Raw genomic sequence first — 17,606 nt, forward strand, 5'->3', positions numbered from 1 at the left:
CCTCAATGATTTTAGAATAAGCCGCTCAAAGGTCTGATTGGTCCACTCCGTAAAATGAATAACAGGGAAAGTGAAAAAGTAGGTATTTAGCTGGTTATAATCATTTTCTGCCATGTATTCAGTGAAGGGGAGGAGGGGAGCTTTTATTATGTGTAGAGTAGGTACATTTCAGTAAGGGCGGATTCATTTAGTTTTTTTTTTAATTCTAAATTTTTCAAAGTGTCAATTTCAGTTATAGAAACTTGGATATTTTAAAGGGAGCCATTCATTTGAACTATGAACGTCCCAGATAATGAACCCATAGTACCTAGTTGAAAATTTGTATTAAACAAGGATTGATATTGAATATTCTACCATTTACTCACTACTGCTACGAACAACCCACCGCTGTACCAAGCTGCCTGAGGCCACCACAGCTACGTACGCTCCTCCTGCATCCCAATCTATTCAACGCCTCTCTCTTTACACCCTTTCTGGGAGTTTCATTTCCCTTAAATCTTTCTTTATGAGATTCTTCCGCTCCAGACGAGGAAGACTTGCTTTCTTTTTATTCCTAGAAGGCTGGCAGAAAAGGACAATCTTTGACAATCTGCCATCCTTCATCCGCAGAACATGCACTAGCCATCTCAAGTTTCCTTTCATCATAGCCCTAGAAAGCAAGATTGAATCACATTTTTCGTACAGCCTTCTGTTTGAAATACGGTCAGTCAGCCGGGTACCCAGATTAATCCATAGACAATTTCTCTAGAAAACATCTAGCCAATTTTTGTCCGTTTTTTGGAATGCCCATGCTTAAGAGCCATATTTGACCACTGTCATCGCTGTAGCTTCCAATATTCTAATCTTGGTGTGCAGACTTATCTTTCTATTCTTCCCAACTTTTTTCAACTGTGAAAAAAACACCCTGAGCCTTAGCTATTCTACTTTTAATGTCTTCATTGTTCCTACCGTCTTTACTAATAATATTACCAAGATAAGTGATGCTGTCCACCTGATCAATCTTTTCGTTAAGCAACGTCAATTTTTCATCTTCACTTCTTCCTATCTTTAGTGACTTAGTCTTCTTAACGTTAATGTTCAAACCTATTCTAGCACCCTGAACTCGCAAAAAACTCTAAAAGTTCATTCATTTTGGTCACACTTTCATCTAGAATGCTTAAAAAATCAGCAAAATCGTCAGCCCAGGAAAATTTTCCCTTTCCATTTGATTCCCTGGTCTCCCATTGCCCTTCCTTTGCTCCTTAAGATAAAATATATCGAGATGATTCGTATAAAGAGGGATAGAAAAAAATCCTGCTTAACTGCTGATTTAATACAAAACCAGCTGCTAACCTCGTTTTCTATCTTAACTGCAGTAGTGTTATTCTCGTACATAGCACTAATCATTTTAATGTATTTGTCTGGTATACCATACAAGGATAGGACCTTCACTATAGCTCTTCTATCAACATAATCGAACACTTGCTCATAATTTATAAAATTGAGGACCAAAAGTGTTAGACAACTCAGGCACTTCTCAATTATTAACCTAAGAGTGAAAATTTGGACACGTCCTTTACCTTTTCTAAATCCGCATTGTTCTTCTCTTAAAACTTTGTCTACAGCATCTTTCAGTCTAAAAAGTATATTAATAAATAATTTGCTACCTGCTGGGATCAGACTAATACCTCGATAATTACTACACTCGCTCTTATCACCTTTCTTATGCAGTGGTTTAATTTAGGTTTTCCTAAAATCGTTAGGTACTTCCCCTTTTTCAAAGTCATACTCATAATCTTCAGTAACTTTATTCTAACCTCAGAGTCACCATATTTCAGAAACTCATTTATCACAAAATCAGCATCAGGAGTCTTTTTATTTTTTAATCCTTTTAGTACTGTCGCTAATTCTTCCTCACAAAACAAATCTTTCTTCGCATCCAAGGTATCACAAACTTTTTCATTTTCGTCTATATCCTTTTATGCAACTGTATCTTGGTTTAGCACATTCTCAAAATGTTGTACCCATCTCTCTTTAACTCTTTCCTTATCGTTAATTTTGGCCCCGTTCTTATTGTTAACTGGGACAAGTCCAAACTGACTACTCCCTCTCAATTTATTAACATGCCAGTAAAATATTTTACTATTATGCCGTCTAGCTGCATCTTCCAGATCCTCGGCAATTTCACTATTACTATTTACTTATTAATCAAAATAGTACAAAGCACAACGCTTGTCCTTAAACCAAATGAATGAAATGGAGAAAGTGTATCAAACAGTTCGTGGTAACGAACTGTAGTAAGGAGCGACCCGGCTCAATAGTAACCAAAACTCTAAAAAATGGAATTTCGGTACCAATAGCTACATCAAAAGAATTGCATTTTAATGCTGATTTTAAATATATAAGTTTCACCAAGTTTAGTCTTACCCATCAAAAGTTACGAAACTGAGAAAATTTGCATTGTTTTAGGAAATAGGGGGAAACACCCCCTAAAAGTCATAGAATCTTAACGAAAATCACACCATCAGATTCAGCGTATCAGAGAACCCTACTGTAGAAGTTTCAAGCTCCTATCTACAAAAATGTGGAATTTATATTTTTTGCCAGAAGGCAGATCACGGATGCGTGTTTATTTGTTTGTTTGTTTGTTTGTTTTTTTTTTTTGTTTTTTTTCCCAGGGGTGATCGTTTCGACCCAGTTGTCCTAGAATGTTGCGAGAGGGCTCATTCTAACGGAAATGAAAAGTTCTAGTGCCCTTTTTAAGTGACCAAAAAAATTTGAGGGCACCTAAGCCCCCTCCCACGCTAATTATTTTCCCAAAGTCAACGGATCAAAATTCTGAGATAGCCATTTTATTGAGCGTAGTCGAAAAACTATATAACTATGTCTGTGGGGATGACTTACTCCCCCACAGTCGCCGTGGGAGGGGTTACAAGTTCAAAACTTTGACCAGTGCTTACATATAGTAATGGTTATTGGGAAGTGTACAGGCGTTTTCAGGAGGATTTTTTGGTTGGAGGCAGGGGTTGAGAAGAGGGGGATATGCTGGGGGAACTTTCCATCGAGGAATTTTTCATGGGGGAAGAAAATTTTCATGAAGGGAGCGCAGGATTTACTGGCATTACTTAAAAAAAAACAATGAAAAAATAAATATGAAAAAGTTTTTTTTCAGCTGGAAGTAAGCAGCAGCATTAAAAATTAAAACGAACATAAATTATTACCCATATGAGGGGCTCACCCCCTCCTAATACCTCGCTCTTTACGCTAAATATTTTTAGTAATTTCGACTATTTATTCTGCGGCTTTTGTGATTCAGGGGTCATTCTTAATGAATTGGGACAAAATTTAAGCTTTAGTGTAAAGAGCGAGGTACTGACGAGGGGGTGAACCCCCTCATATATGTAATAAAAACATGAGAATACAAAAGTTCTTTACGTAAGCTAATTTATAAGTTAAGTATATATTTTTACTTATGAAAAGATTCGTAAAAAATTTAAAGTTCTAGTTGCCTTTTTAATTAACCGAAAATCGGAGGGCAACTAGGCTTCCTCCCCCGCTCTTTTTTTCTTAAAATCATTCGATCAAAATTATGAGAAAGCCATTTAGCAAAAAAAAATAAATATCCAAATTTCGTTTTAATTATTCCTCTGCGGAGAGCCAAAATCAAAACATGCATTGATTCAAAAACGTTCAGAAATTAAATATAAAAAACAAGTTTTTTTAAATGAAAGTAAGGAGCGACATTAAAACTTAAAACGAACAGAAATTACTCCGTATATGAAAGAGGCTTTTCCTTCTCAACGCCCGCTCTTTACGCTAAAGTTTTTTACTGTTTTAAAATGTAAAGTTAAGAGAAAACTATTCTCTTAACTTTTTAAACTATTAAAAAGTAATTTAACTTATTAAACTATTTTAACTTATTAAACTATTTAAACTATTACTACTCTTTAACTTATTAAACTATTCTAGATGAAAAAAGCTTGATGATCAACTATAGATTAATCAACTCAATGTGGCGAATACGAAATAAAGCAAATGAAGTTAGGACCAGGAACTTAACATAGGAACTTAACATGTTATCTGCAATGCAAAAACCTGTTACTGGAGATAAAGAGAAAAAGATATAGAACCTTTAATGATCCATTAAATAGTATTTAAAATAATAATATACAAAAAAATGATAATATAAAATATTACCTTAATTTTTTTTACCGTTTTTTTTTTTTCATATGCTGCTGAGGTTTAGCTTTGATATAAGAGCTAGTTACATATGCTCCCTTTTTTTATATGTATCAAGTGTTCAATAGGCACTAAAAGAAAACTTCCGAAGTTGCGAGAGTTTAAGAAAGGAACTTTCTCAGAATAGACGACATTTTTAATAAGGTATTCAGATTCGATCCTCTTAGTATTTCCTGTTCTTTTAAGATGAAACAAAAGCTCTTCGAGGGTATTGCTCCCTCTACAATGGTTTTATCTGCAAGTCTCACTTAGCTGGAGTGGGTTTTGTTTGGTTCAACGTTTCTGACGACAAGGCAAGTGGACTTCTTAATGAAGAAATTACGAAAGGGATTTGGGAAACAGTCTTGGTTCACACTAAAGAACCATGTAAATCTGCTGCAGAGGTATGTTATTGTTATATTTATTTTTAAGTGCTAAATATAATTATTTAACAACTTGATATAATATATATACATATACTAGCTGTTGGGGTGGCGCTTCGCGCCACCCCAACACCTAGTTGGTGGGGCGCGCCCCCCAAGCCCCCCCGCGCGCATATGTTTTTAACTACGTAAAACATGCGAATATACAACATTCTTCGCTGTCCCATTGTCTGTGCATATAAATAGATTGTCAGGTTTACTGACTCTTGAACATGCAACATATAATTGTCCATGGGAAAACAATCCGTATTCAGATCTATACCTCATTATTCTAATGATGTGTCCCTGTGTCCCGGTCGTCATTTATATTCCCTGTGTCCCGGTCGTCATTTGTGTCCCGGTATCCCAGTTTGTAATTTCTCTTTGAGTGTCCCGGTCGTCATTTATATTCCCTGTGTCCCGGTGTCCCGGTCGTCATTTGTGTCCCGGTCTGTAATTTCTATTCGAACAACCCCTGTGTCCCGGTCGTCATTTATATATCCCGCCTGTGCCCCCGGCGTCCCTGTTGTAGTTATGTCCCTATGTCCCGGTCGTCATTTACATTCCCTGTGTCCCGGTCGTCATTTGTGTCCGGGTGTCCCGGTATGTAATTTCTCTTTGAGGTTCCCGGTCGTCATTTATATTCCCTGTTTCCCGGTCGTCATTTGTGTCCCGGTGTCCCGGTATGTAATTTCATCAGTTGACAAACATGACGTCAGTCGACAAACAACTTCATGACGCATACAGCTCAATCCTTATAATGAAGTCAGTCGACAAACATGACGTCAGTCGACACACAAACATGACGTCACTTGACACACACACACACACACACACACAGACAACTTATTTTTATATATATAAATATACATATATATATATATAAATATATATATATATATATATATATATATATATATATATATATATATATATATATATATATATATATATATATATATATATATATATATATATATATATATATACATACATATTCATAAGCTTCATTCATTTGTAGGCTGGAAACTTATCTTTGGAATACTCTCATTATTTGGTGTGTACGTTAGTGTTGTAAAATTACCTTAAATTAAAAACTTGGTAAGTAAAATTGGTAAAGTAAAGTAAAATTTGTAAAATAGGGTAAAATATGGTTCTCCTTAGGAAATATAGGGTAAAAATGATGTTTTAGAGTCTCTCTGTAGCTGCTAGAACAGTTGAACAATTCTGTTTAAGCATTACTTTCAGATTTTATTGAAATATTCTGATGATTCTGATTTTCCTGGGCTTAAAAAAGGTAATGCCCCTTCATCTAGAGTTAATCTATAATTAATAGTCTAGTTTATCCCATTAGTAATCTTATGCCCAGATTAATACCTCAACATTTGGAGAGTGTCTGATTTCGGACATCCATTAAAAAAAAAAAAAAAAAAAAAAAAAAAAAAAAAAAAAAAAAAAAAAAAAAAAAAAAAAAAAAAATTACCAGTTTTGAGAATGGATTGTGACATATCAGTACAAAAAATGTGCGTTAAGATAGTTTTTTGGGTCTAGGACCCTAGCACATCATATAGTAAAATTGCAAATATTATTAAACACATTTAAATGATATCTACTTAAAACATCTTCACACACACGCAATGCCGAATCATGTGCAATATGGCAAAAAGTATATGGAAGACATGTCGTAAGAAGGAGGGGAAGAGGGTTCAAGATAGTAAAAATAGATAGAAAGATGGTAGAAATAGAAAAGTAATCGGAAATAGGAATAGTATGAGAGATTTACGTGTTTCAGCTTATTGATAGTTAAGCAGGGTTGTGTTCCATACCCCTTTATATGGATGATTTTGATAGACTTAGTCTTAAGGAACACAGGAAAGGCAACGGGAGACCAGGAAATCAAATGGGAAGGAAAAACTCTCCTGGACTTGGATTATGTTGATGATTTAAGCATCCTTGATGAAAGTGTGAGCAAAATGAATGAAATTTTAGAGGTTTTACAAGTTCAGGGGGCTAGAATATGTTTGAAAATTAATGTTAAGAAGACTAAGTCACTAAGGCTAGGAAAAAGTGAAGATGAAAAGGTGAAGTTGGGTAACGAAAAGATTGATCAGGTGGGCAGCTTCACTAACCTTGGGTGTATTATTAGTAAAGAAGGTAGGAGCAGTGAAGATGTTAAAAGTAGGCTCACGGTATTTTTTTTTTAACAGTTAAAAAGGTTTGGAAGAATAGGAAGATAAGTCTGCAAACCAATATTAGAATGTTGGAAGGTACAATGATGCCAGTGGTCAAACACGGCTCCGAAGCATGGGTGCTTCGAAAAGCGGATGAACATTTACTAGATGTTTTCCAGAAAAATTGCATACGGATTTTTCTGGGTACCCAGTTGATTGACCATATTTCAGACAGTAGGCTGTACGAAAAATGTTGTTCGATACCGCCTTCTAGGGCTTAAATGAAAGAAAGGTTGAGATGGCTAGGGCACGTTTTGCGGATGAAGGAAGACAGATTGTCGAAGATTGTCCTTTTCGGCAAACCGTCTAGGGTTAAACGGAAAGCAGGTCATCCTTGTCTGGGGTGGGAGGATGTCATAAGGAAAGATTTAAAGGGAATGGGAACTTCCTGGGAGAAGGCAAAGAGGGAGGCTTTGAATAAATTGGGATAGAGGATGAGCGTGCGTAGCTCTGTTGGCCTCAGGTGGGTTGGTGCTGCGGTGAGTTGTTAGTAGTGGTAGTAGTAGTGTTTATTAAAAGCAAAAATATGCTTTTCTTGCCAGTATGTCGGATGGTGGAAGGGTATCTGACATGTTTAAGTAGTATTTTCAAAGTGCAAGGTCTAAACTTTAAGGTAGCAACGTCAGTTACTGACTGAAATAGTTATAATTTGTTGTCACAGTAATGTTTTTGGAAATTTTATTGCGTGCTATTATTGGGAAGTTTTGGCTTATATAGATGCTTCTCCTTTTCTGCCCTTTACCTCTTCCTCCCTTCGGTATCTTAAGCTGATTGTTAGATAGTTTTGATTTTAGAATCGAGTAAAAATAAGTAATATGGAGAAAATAGCTGAAAAAATAATTTTAGTGAATGATCTTTGTCGCTTGGTCAGCACACTGATGGTAAAGAGTAAAGAAAGATGATTAAAGAAAAATGTAGTCCAGTACACAAAGCCCACTGCCCTCTACTTATAATCGACGTAGATAACTTCGAAGACCACACTGCCTTTCCATGACGAAAGTAAAACAGTTCAAAATAGGGATGATACCTTTTTATTGACAGTGAAATATAAAATTATTTAACTGGATATTTCGAACACATATACAGTTAAAATATTTAATGTTCGAAATATCCAGTTAAATAATTTTATATTTCACTGTCAATAAAAAGGTATCATCCCTATTTTGAACTGTTTTATTTTCTACTTATAATCAATCCAACTATATCCCTAATATTTCTCCAAGTCCTCTGTTTGCGTACTTATCTATATTGGGAAACAACTAAATTAAAATCACTGTCAGACTAATCACCTTAAGCCTCTTTTTTTTCTTAAAATTCTTTCAATCAGTGTTTATAATCTTCTTTGTATTGAGTGCTTATTCATTGTGTTGAAAATTTATCCTGTTGTATTAAATGATCCATCATTACAGTTTAACTTTCAAAGATTAATTTTCAAAACAAGGAAGTAATAAATCCCCCTGAGAATATAAAATTATACCGAAACGATTAAAGGTGAATCGATCTCTTTTTTTATTTTCTTCAAAATCTGGTTTTCAGTTTAAAAAAAAATTCCTTCACATCGTGATGCCCAAAAACTGCACACCTGGTATTTTGATAATTAACCAGGGTCGTACAAGTAAAATTCTTAAAATTTCTCGCGAGAACGCATTTGACCATAGGAATAAATTTTTATGCGTAGACCATTGAAGATCATCAGAAGATCCATTTCAAAGCATTAGTCATTTCCAAACTTCATTTCTGGTTGTTTCACGGACAATTGACAAGGCTCTCTCTTTACTTATTGTTCACTGCTGTGAATAATATAGACGTGACACTTCTTTTCCTTCAGTGATTTATTCAAATGATATTTACCATACTCCTTACAGGGAATGTTTAGTAATCCTGTTGAAAACCTTATCCTATTATGTTAAATGATCCAGCCTTAAATGTCCAAAATTCAATTTCTAAGCAAGGAAACAGTAATTTCCCCGCTGGAGAATATACAATTTTATTGAAAAAAAAATTTGATAAATCAACGTTTTACGGCCAAAGAATTTCAGAATATGGTCATAATTTAATTATATCTAGCTTGTTTTCTTTCCTACTGAAAAATACGTTTAAGAGTTGGCCTTTTCAGTCATAATTTACACAGTAAGTCTACCAAACTGATTTAAATTTTAGCTGTATAATAATCAGTGAAATCCCAAATTTTATTGAACCCACCGCTCAAGGTGAAGCAGTGATGGAGTAGTAACCCCAAGGTGTATTAAAATCACGGTTACTCAACTACGTATTCACGGGCACTACAGTGACTTCGATCATTTCCCTTCTCCCCAATGATGTCTGGTTGTATACAATCAAACACGGTTGACACCTCAGTTATTTGAAATTCTCAGAACCAAAATGAATAAATCCATGAAAAACAAAGAAAAGATGAAAATCAAACAGTTCGTGACAACGAACTGTAGAAGCAGCGACCCGGCTCAGTAGTAACCGAAACTCTAAAAAACAAAATTTTTATACCAATAGGTACATCAAAAGAATCGAATTTTTATGATGATTTTAAATATATAAATTTCATCAAGTTTAGTCTAACCCATCAAAAGTTACGAGCCTGAGAAAATTTGCCTATTTTCGAAAGAAGGGGAAACACCCCCTAAAATTCATAGAATCTTAATGAAAATCACACCATTAGATTTAGCGTACCAGAGAACCCTGCTGTTTTGTGCCAGAAGAAAGATCACGGATGCGTGTTTATTTAGGTTTTTTTTTCCCAAGGGTGATCGTATCGATCCATTGGTCCTAGAATGTCCTGAGAGGGCTAATTTCAATGAAGGGGGACTGGATCTTTCAGCATTATTTAAAAAGAACTATGAGAAAATTACTAATTTTTTTTTGGCTGAAAGTAAGGAGCAGCATTAAAACTTGAAATGAACAGAAATTATTATGTATATGAGGGCGTTCGTCTCCTCGTCAATACCTTGCTCTTTACGCTAAAGTGTTTTTAGTAATTTTAAAAGAGCTATTTATTCTAATTAAAAGGTCTTTGTGATTCAGGGATCATTCTTAAAGAATCGGAACAAAATTCAACCTCAGTGCAAAGAGCGAGGTATTGACGAGGGGGCTAACTCCCTCGTATACGTAATAAAAATATACGAATATAGACGTTCGTTACGTAAGTTAATTAGTAAGTTACGCTTATTTATTACTAATAAAAATGTTCGTAAATAAAATTAGAAGTTCTAGTGGCCTTTTTAAATAACCAAAAAGTAGGAGGGCAACTAGGCCCCCTTCCCGTCCCCTTTTTTTCGCAAAATTGTCCAACCAAAGCTTTGAGAAAGCCATTTAGCCAAAAAAGTTAAATTAAAAAGGGAATTTATTTTTAATTATCCATGTACGGTGAGCCAAAATCAAAACTGGCATTAATTCAAAAACGTTCAGAAATTGAATAAAACAACAAGTTTTTTAAGTGAATGTAGCGTAAAGAGTAGGGCATTGAAGAGGGGACAGTCTCTTTCAAATATGAATAATTTCATTCGTTTTGAGGTTCGCTCCTTACTTTAAGTTAAAAAAAAATTGTTTTTATTTTTATTTTAATTATACAGTAGAAGACGAATAGTGGCTTTGATTTTTAAACAGATCTAGTTCGACCGACATCTCACATTGGACATGTAAGACTAACCTAAAGAGGGATGGGAAAAAAAAAGTTAAAATGTATGTATTGCTGGCTGATGTAAAAAATGTGGAAAACATGCTGGCTGATGAAAATCGAATAGTGACAAATGAAGTTGACACATGCAAAATATTCCGAAATCCGTGAAACAGTCGAGTGAGACTGATCTGCATGGGCTCGTTTTTAATGTTTCAAATTTCGTTCAGTTCAATTCGCATTGGTCTAGGTTTTCTGGCTTGAAATTTTGCGGGAATTGAGTCTTTGTTTCTTCAATGGCTCTAAGTGGAATTTTCAGTGTAATTTGGGTGGTTAATTTAAATTTCGGGTGGTTGGAATCATGCGGATCGAAGTATGCATGAGTTAGTTTAGCATCAGCTGAGTTCTGCCGTAGTTTTTTTTTCGTACGATGCAGTTTCGGACATAGTTATGGTAGGTTTCATTTTACGTTAGATGGAATCCTGGAAGGGTTTGATTTTGTCTTGGCTGAACTTTTATGGGTTTAGTTTTGAAAAAAAAAAAAATATTTACCCCTACTTGTCTTCTCTATTAAAATCAATTCTTTCCCAGTGATGTTTTCTTAACAATAGTGTCTAGACTGAAACTTAACTAGGTATCTTTTTCTACCTCAAAATTCACGACTCTTTAGCTCTTTTAAAAATTTTCCTATATTTTCTTGATTAAAGTGGCTGGTTGAGTAATATTTTATCTTAGTATTTAGTACTACAGCAAAACACTTAGCAATCGTCCAATCAATATCTTATAAGCAAATGGTTTTATACATGAATTCAAATAATGACAGACATACGTTTTGACAAGGTGAATGGAATCGAAATCGAAGACACTGACAAGTCTAGCGTAAACACTAGCAAAAACTGAGTGTAAAGAAGAATACACGTGCCAGAGACGGACTTTTGGCGGAAAAATATGTGGAAAATCATGCACATAACGTACAATTAATGTAGTTAATGCTAGTGCCTAGAACGTACATGCGTGTGAATAAATAATGATGGACCTAAATAAAAGTCAGCTCAATAGAAACTTCTTTGAATAAAGACATTCAGACGTAAAAGGCGAGCTGACTTAATATCATCCTCTGAATTGATAACTTGGTTATATGGAAGTTTTTGTATGAGAATTGGACCTTTTCTTAAACTTAATACGCAGGAGAGCGCGTGTAACCCCTAGCAGCCTTCTCTAGTTCAGTCTATGTTTCACTCTTATTGTCGAATTTCCTTTTAATTTTGCCCTAACCAGGTATGTAAGTAGGGTGGCGTCATGGCCCTTAGCTACGATTACGTAATCTCGTCAAAATATTGGGGGGGGCAAAGTTGGAGCTAATTTTCCCAAACCAAGTGAAAATAACAGTGAAAAAAAGCCATATACGATCATAAAGGCAAAGATATAGACTACTAAATAAACTGAACCGTTTCTCTGGATGCTTTAATTAAGCAGGCTTAATTAATTATACCTAATAACAAATATTTAATCAGACATAACTAATTAGGCTTATTAGGCTTAATTAATCAGACATAATTAATTAATTAGGCTTATATCAGTTTTGACAAGATTTTTGAAAAAAGTAAGTTTCAGGCGAGGGGACAAACTGGGGTCCTATGGGGAGAAAGGGGTTTTGAGGAAACTGTAGTCTGGAGGGGGTAGTTTACCCTCCCCCGGAGCAAATTACGCCCCTGGTTCGCTTTAGCTTCTGCTGAGTATGTTCCAGTGCCTTTGTGAACTAAATTTTAGTTTTGGCATTGGCCAACGCATTACAGTAGTTGTGGAGGGTGTCTGAAGAAATCTGATTTCCTTTCATTGCAACCATGTACTTGGCTTTTGTTTTTATTTGATTAGTTTACCAGAGAGCTATCAATCATATCATAGTAGATTGTTCCTGCGATTGATTGCCTATCTCGCAACATTCTAACCGAAAATAAAGGATCCCTCCGAAGATTTTTTCTAGACTTGGCCCAGTTTAATATTGTATTTTTCCATGGGCCTTTAGCTATTAAACCTTTGCATTAGCTACCCAAGAATTTTCTGTCCTTCATCTTTTTTTTTAGTGAATTAATGTCTCTTTTATGGAGCTGGTAAATTTATCCTTTGTTAATACGCCCATATTGACACTGATATTTTATAATGTGAAACCGGAGTTCCTATCTCGTTTACACTGTTTAAACAGTCTAATCGTTAATTTCTCTTGGATAATGAATTCTGAAAGCTCTCGTTTTGTTGACTTAAAAGCGAATGTTCACTAGAGCTAGAAAGTAAACTGAAATATAAACAAAGTAAAATTGCCACAGCCATTAAAATCATTCTGGATCAAAGGAGTTTTCCCTAGAAAGGGGAGAAGGGGTCTAAAAGGAGGGGGGATAATTGTTGTGTTTATGGGAGTGTTGTATTTAATCAGAAAATTGCTTTCAGGAATTTGATTTTATTTTCAATACGAGCTTGGAGGTCAGGTACAATGTCATGCAGCCTGTCTTCGGTCTGTTGTGGCGATATACACGAAACTGTTTGAGCTCCAAGCAGTGATGGCTTTGAGGGGATGGGGGAGGAGATGATGCAGAAGTCGTATTCTTATGTTTATGGAAAGTCTTCCACATTTAAAAACCTCTCGGTATAAGATTGCTTAAGTCGTATCACTCGTTTATTTCGACCTCAATCTGGTCTTGGGTGCATGATTCAGTCAGGAGACTGTCCTAGTCGTATTTCTCTTCTCATGGGAAGTTTTGGGGCTTGGAACCTCTAATTATTTGTTAGATAAATTTTCTGTTGCTCTTTTTTAAACCTCCCCCTTTTCCTTTGCTTTCGTTCCCCTTTTTTTGTGGTAAAATTTCTTACGTCTTTGGAAGCTATCAGCTAATTAATTATGGCTCGAAAACCGCATCTGACCATGTATCATCCTCCCAGACGAGGCACATGTAGTATCATCTGGATGAGGTTAGCTATGAGGGGGTTGGACAGAAAGTTCATTGAATCATTTGGGTAATAAATCCTTCTCGTGTCCACTGCTCGTTCTCGATTGATCAGACGCCAAAGTGCACACCCTGCAATGAAAACTTTTTAAACAGTGAATTTTTGCCATTTTTAGTCTACTACATTTCTTTTTGACTCTAGATCAATATTAAGTTTCTCTGATTATATTTCTGCCTCTACGTTATCCTTTATTACAAGGGTTAAAGTAATGAGACTTATATCTGATAAGTTTCTCTGGGAGTTTTAACTTCCCAAAGATGGTACCCGGGAGTATGATATTGTAGATTCAAGTGGTGTTGCCTATAATTGCAATTTCTGTTCGGTTATATCCCTACAGTACGCCCCTTCTCCAATCCAGCTCCAAGTCTGGCATCCTGAAGTGACCACTGGGTTATATCCGGTTGAGGTAGTACCTACTCGCAGTTAATCTGAGTTTGAATTAAAATCAAGTAGTTGTGGGCATCAAGCCATGGCTAATTGTAGAAAAAGTCAAGACAGATAGTCCGATTGAGTGAGATGCAAATCTGGCATAAGCCCTTATTAGGATTGTATAAAAATGATGTCAGTTCATTTGTTAATAGATAAGTCTATCTATCATCCGTCCATGCGTCACTCCTAGGGCAAATGAACTAAGGTAGATAGTCGTAGAACTAAGATAGTCATAGAACCTATAGTTTTCCAAGTGTTTGGTTAAATGGCACGGGTAAACGGCGGGAGTAAGTATGACTATCTTATTGGACCAATACTTCTTTGTTAGCTTTTAGAAAGGCATGCCCGCCAAGAGTCTAAGGCAGGTTGACCAATAATTTAAAATTGACATAGGACTGTTAGATTACCTTTTACACTGTTTATCTGAGGCAACAGTCTAGTACAGTTTCTTTTGCGAAGCAAACATTATGAGATAAATAAGAGAAATTTGTTTTAATTAAAGAATAAGGGTATTTAAGAACCGTGTAGATAGGTAATTCTGTTCGTATTATCGTTCACAGAGTGATCAGTTTTTCTTTGGTAGTGCCATTATTGAAAGGTGGTAATGTTGCCATTTTCAGTTTGACTTAAATAATTAGTTTGCTAGAAGTTGACTGGCCAAGACAGGCATTCTCTGGTATTTTTATGTAAAATGTAGGCCACAATAGAGATTTAAGGATAAGTGTGCCAAGTTTCATACTTGGTTTCAGTCTGCATATGACTTCATTTTTTTTTCTTGTTTGTATATTTCGCTTCTATAAAATATCTCATAACTATTATTAGGTAGCTTCTCTAACCTTCTTCGTCTTGAAAATCGCTTCTACTGCTGCAAAATATGCATTGTAGTTTACATGATTTAGAAATTTTAGTTACATTTAATGAAGAAAAATTTTAATTTTTTTTGGTTTTAATATAGCATTTTACCTTTATTTATTTTTCCGAATAAAGTTCATATTTTAGGGATTTTTGGCATCTTGCCATAACTATCTGTTATAACTGTTCCTATTTTACGTATTTTCAAGATAAAGAAGAGTTGAGAAACATAGTCTGTATGTTATACTATGATGGAAGCCATATAAGTTCGAAAGCATATTATTGATTTTCAAAATATTTTCCTAATTAAGAGGAAATGACATGATTCATACCACTTTAGTAGGAATCAGACATAACGTGGAGGACCTGAAGTAGCAATTTGAACGCTAAGATGATGTTTTTGCTTGAACTTAGCGGATTTAACACGATGCAATGTAGAGTAAATGTCGACTCTTGGGCTATCATTGCTCAAAGCTATTGATGTAATCTTGTTACTAGAACTTCAACTCATTTTATAGAGTAAATTTGACCTAAAATTGTATGACATTTCATGATTTTCGATCCATTTAAGCTCGAACTAAATGGTTGTTTAATTGTTCAATAAAAACGGAAATTAATACCCCCTGTTTGTATTGCTCGTTTCGTCGCCAGTCCTTTCTGACTAATAAAATCTTAACTTTTGATTAACAAGCAAATCAACGCGTCAAGTAAAGTTTTTAGTAAAGGTCATTATGATAGATTCAGAATGCTTCCCGGAAAGCCATTTTAGCAATCAGAATGCTTCCCATCAGCTATTGTTGATTAAGTCTTGAAGCCCTCCTTATCTTTGCTATCCAAACTTGAACCTGTATAGCATGCCTAAACCTTGGTTTGTTGATTTATCTAAATGCATATGCCCATTAAAAAATGTATTTGGAATGTCTTGTTTATTCTTAGGACCAAAAAAAAGGGAAAAATTAACCTATTGATTTTGACAATGATTTTGCCCATATTTATTATTCTTGGTTGAAGGAGAATGTTTGAGAGGAAGCTGAAGAAGTTAAGGAAAAGAGGGGAAATTTGACTCATTGAGCCTAAGCATGGGAAAATTTTACCAGAATCTTGTCTATCGTATACAGAGCTTTTAAATTATATGCAGTTTGATGATTTTACAGCAAAACATAAACACACATTCTACATACTGGCTCAGCTTTCCCAGTGTTCGGAAATCACATTACGATCAAATGTATCATATGGCGTCTCATTTGGAAGCTCTTTACTAGTGTATTTCAAGTATTGTTTTTCTGACCGGGAATTCTACGATAGGAATTGGATTTGTTATATTTCTTCTTTGGGAGGTATGATGGTATATATAACCTAAGGTTTTTAGGGAATGGAATTTCATTTAGGATAGAACTTACTGTCTGGAGTCTTTTCACCTTTCTTCATTATTTTTGGTCTAATGAGAAAATTTTTTAGGGAAGGTCAGAGGTATTAAAAAAGAGAGGGCATGCAGCTATTTCAATCTGAGTGTAGGAAGTTATGTTTGAATTATCTCCAGTAGATGGAGATGCTTTTCGTCAATATGAATTTTGATGCCTTTTTTAAAAGAAAAGAAACCAGACCTTCTTTAGTTTACCTCCCCTCTTTAATATTAGAGTTTCAGATTTGTATTCAAATCTGATCATGTGAAGCCTCATTCAAGAGCTCTTGCCAAATTGATGCCGAATAACTATATTATTTTGTGTGACCTGTCTGGTGTATTGAGCTGCTGTTAGTTTTACGCTTACATTTTTACTTTATGTAAAACCACCCAAATGGCATTAAACTTCAAAAACTTAGAATAATGCGAAGAAATGTGTTAATATTATATTTTGAAAAAAAAGAAATCCACATTGATAGATTGGGAAAATAAACAGGGAGATTAGAGATAACTTCATCCAGGTCGTCACTATTCATCAAGTGTCTGACAAGGCAGAAGAAGTACTTTAAAGTATTAAAGTACTTTAAAGTACTTCTTCAAGTTTCTGACAAGAAGAAGTACTTTACGTATCAATTTCTGGACTTGAAGAACTCATACTCTGATTAATATATTACCTTTAACTGAAAATCATTATGTTGTTCATGTTTTAATTTTTGCTAGTTTTCAAATTCGCTGAAAAAATTCAACTTATTTATTTTCATGGTTCAGTGTGGCAACACGGATAAAATATGGCAGTACCCTTTGAACTTCATATTCTGAAGCAACCAAACGAAATATCATAGAAAATTGTGGTTTTCAGGTGTGCATACTAAGATGAGCGAAGAAAAAAAAATTGATATCCTTGGTGCTTCAAGAATCTTGGCCAACGGTATGTGGTCCAAATGAAGACAAACCCAGTCGCTAAAATCATGCCACGTTCAATTCACGTTTTTTCAAAACCTGTTTATAATCGAGTTGTGTTGTGTGAGCAACACCTTTTTTTTTTAACATATAAATAGGCTGTCAATTTCTGTCTCATCACAAGTAGTAAGGGTCTAATCTCTGTTGTTCTTATGAAATTAATTAAAAAAAAATTCTACAAAAGATGTTTTCAAAGAAAAATAAAGAGTTACGGTAACGCAAAGACGAGCAGAAATATCGTAAAACGAACATGCATCACTCGAAATGAACAGAAATCAAACGAAAAAATAATTCAATAAATGAACAAGTCAAGCTTCAGACGAACAGAACTTACCACAAACAGAAGAAGTACTCCCCCCCCCCTATTTGTGCTAAACATCAGAACGTCACTTGTGCTTAACTGAAAACAATATCTATTTCGAGCTGTATGTTTTTATTTGTCATAACAAAGCAAAAAAAGACAGTCATCATAATAGCCAAGCCAA

General features: G+C 35.0%; 1 protein-coding gene across 2 annotated transcripts in view; it reads left to right on the top strand.

Annotated features, from left to right (window-relative positions):
• The window catches only part of LOC136040532 (tyrosine-protein kinase transmembrane receptor Ror2-like), a 141,896-nt gene that overhangs the window by 63,513 nt on the left and 60,777 nt on the right, over positions 1 to 17,606 (top strand). For both annotated transcript variants that reach the window (XM_065724715.1, XM_065724716.1), the window contains one exon: positions 4,405 to 4,601. In XM_065724715.1, coding sequence (XP_065580787.1) covers positions 4,405 to 4,601 — 197 coding nt within the window. The remainder of the gene's footprint in view (positions 1 to 4,404; positions 4,602 to 17,606) is intronic.

Source organism: Artemia franciscana, chromosome 21 (genome assembly GCF_032884065.1).
Source record: "Artemia franciscana chromosome 21, ASM3288406v1, whole genome shotgun sequence".
NCBI lineage: Eukaryota > Metazoa > Arthropoda > Branchiopoda > Anostraca > Artemiidae > Artemia > Artemia franciscana.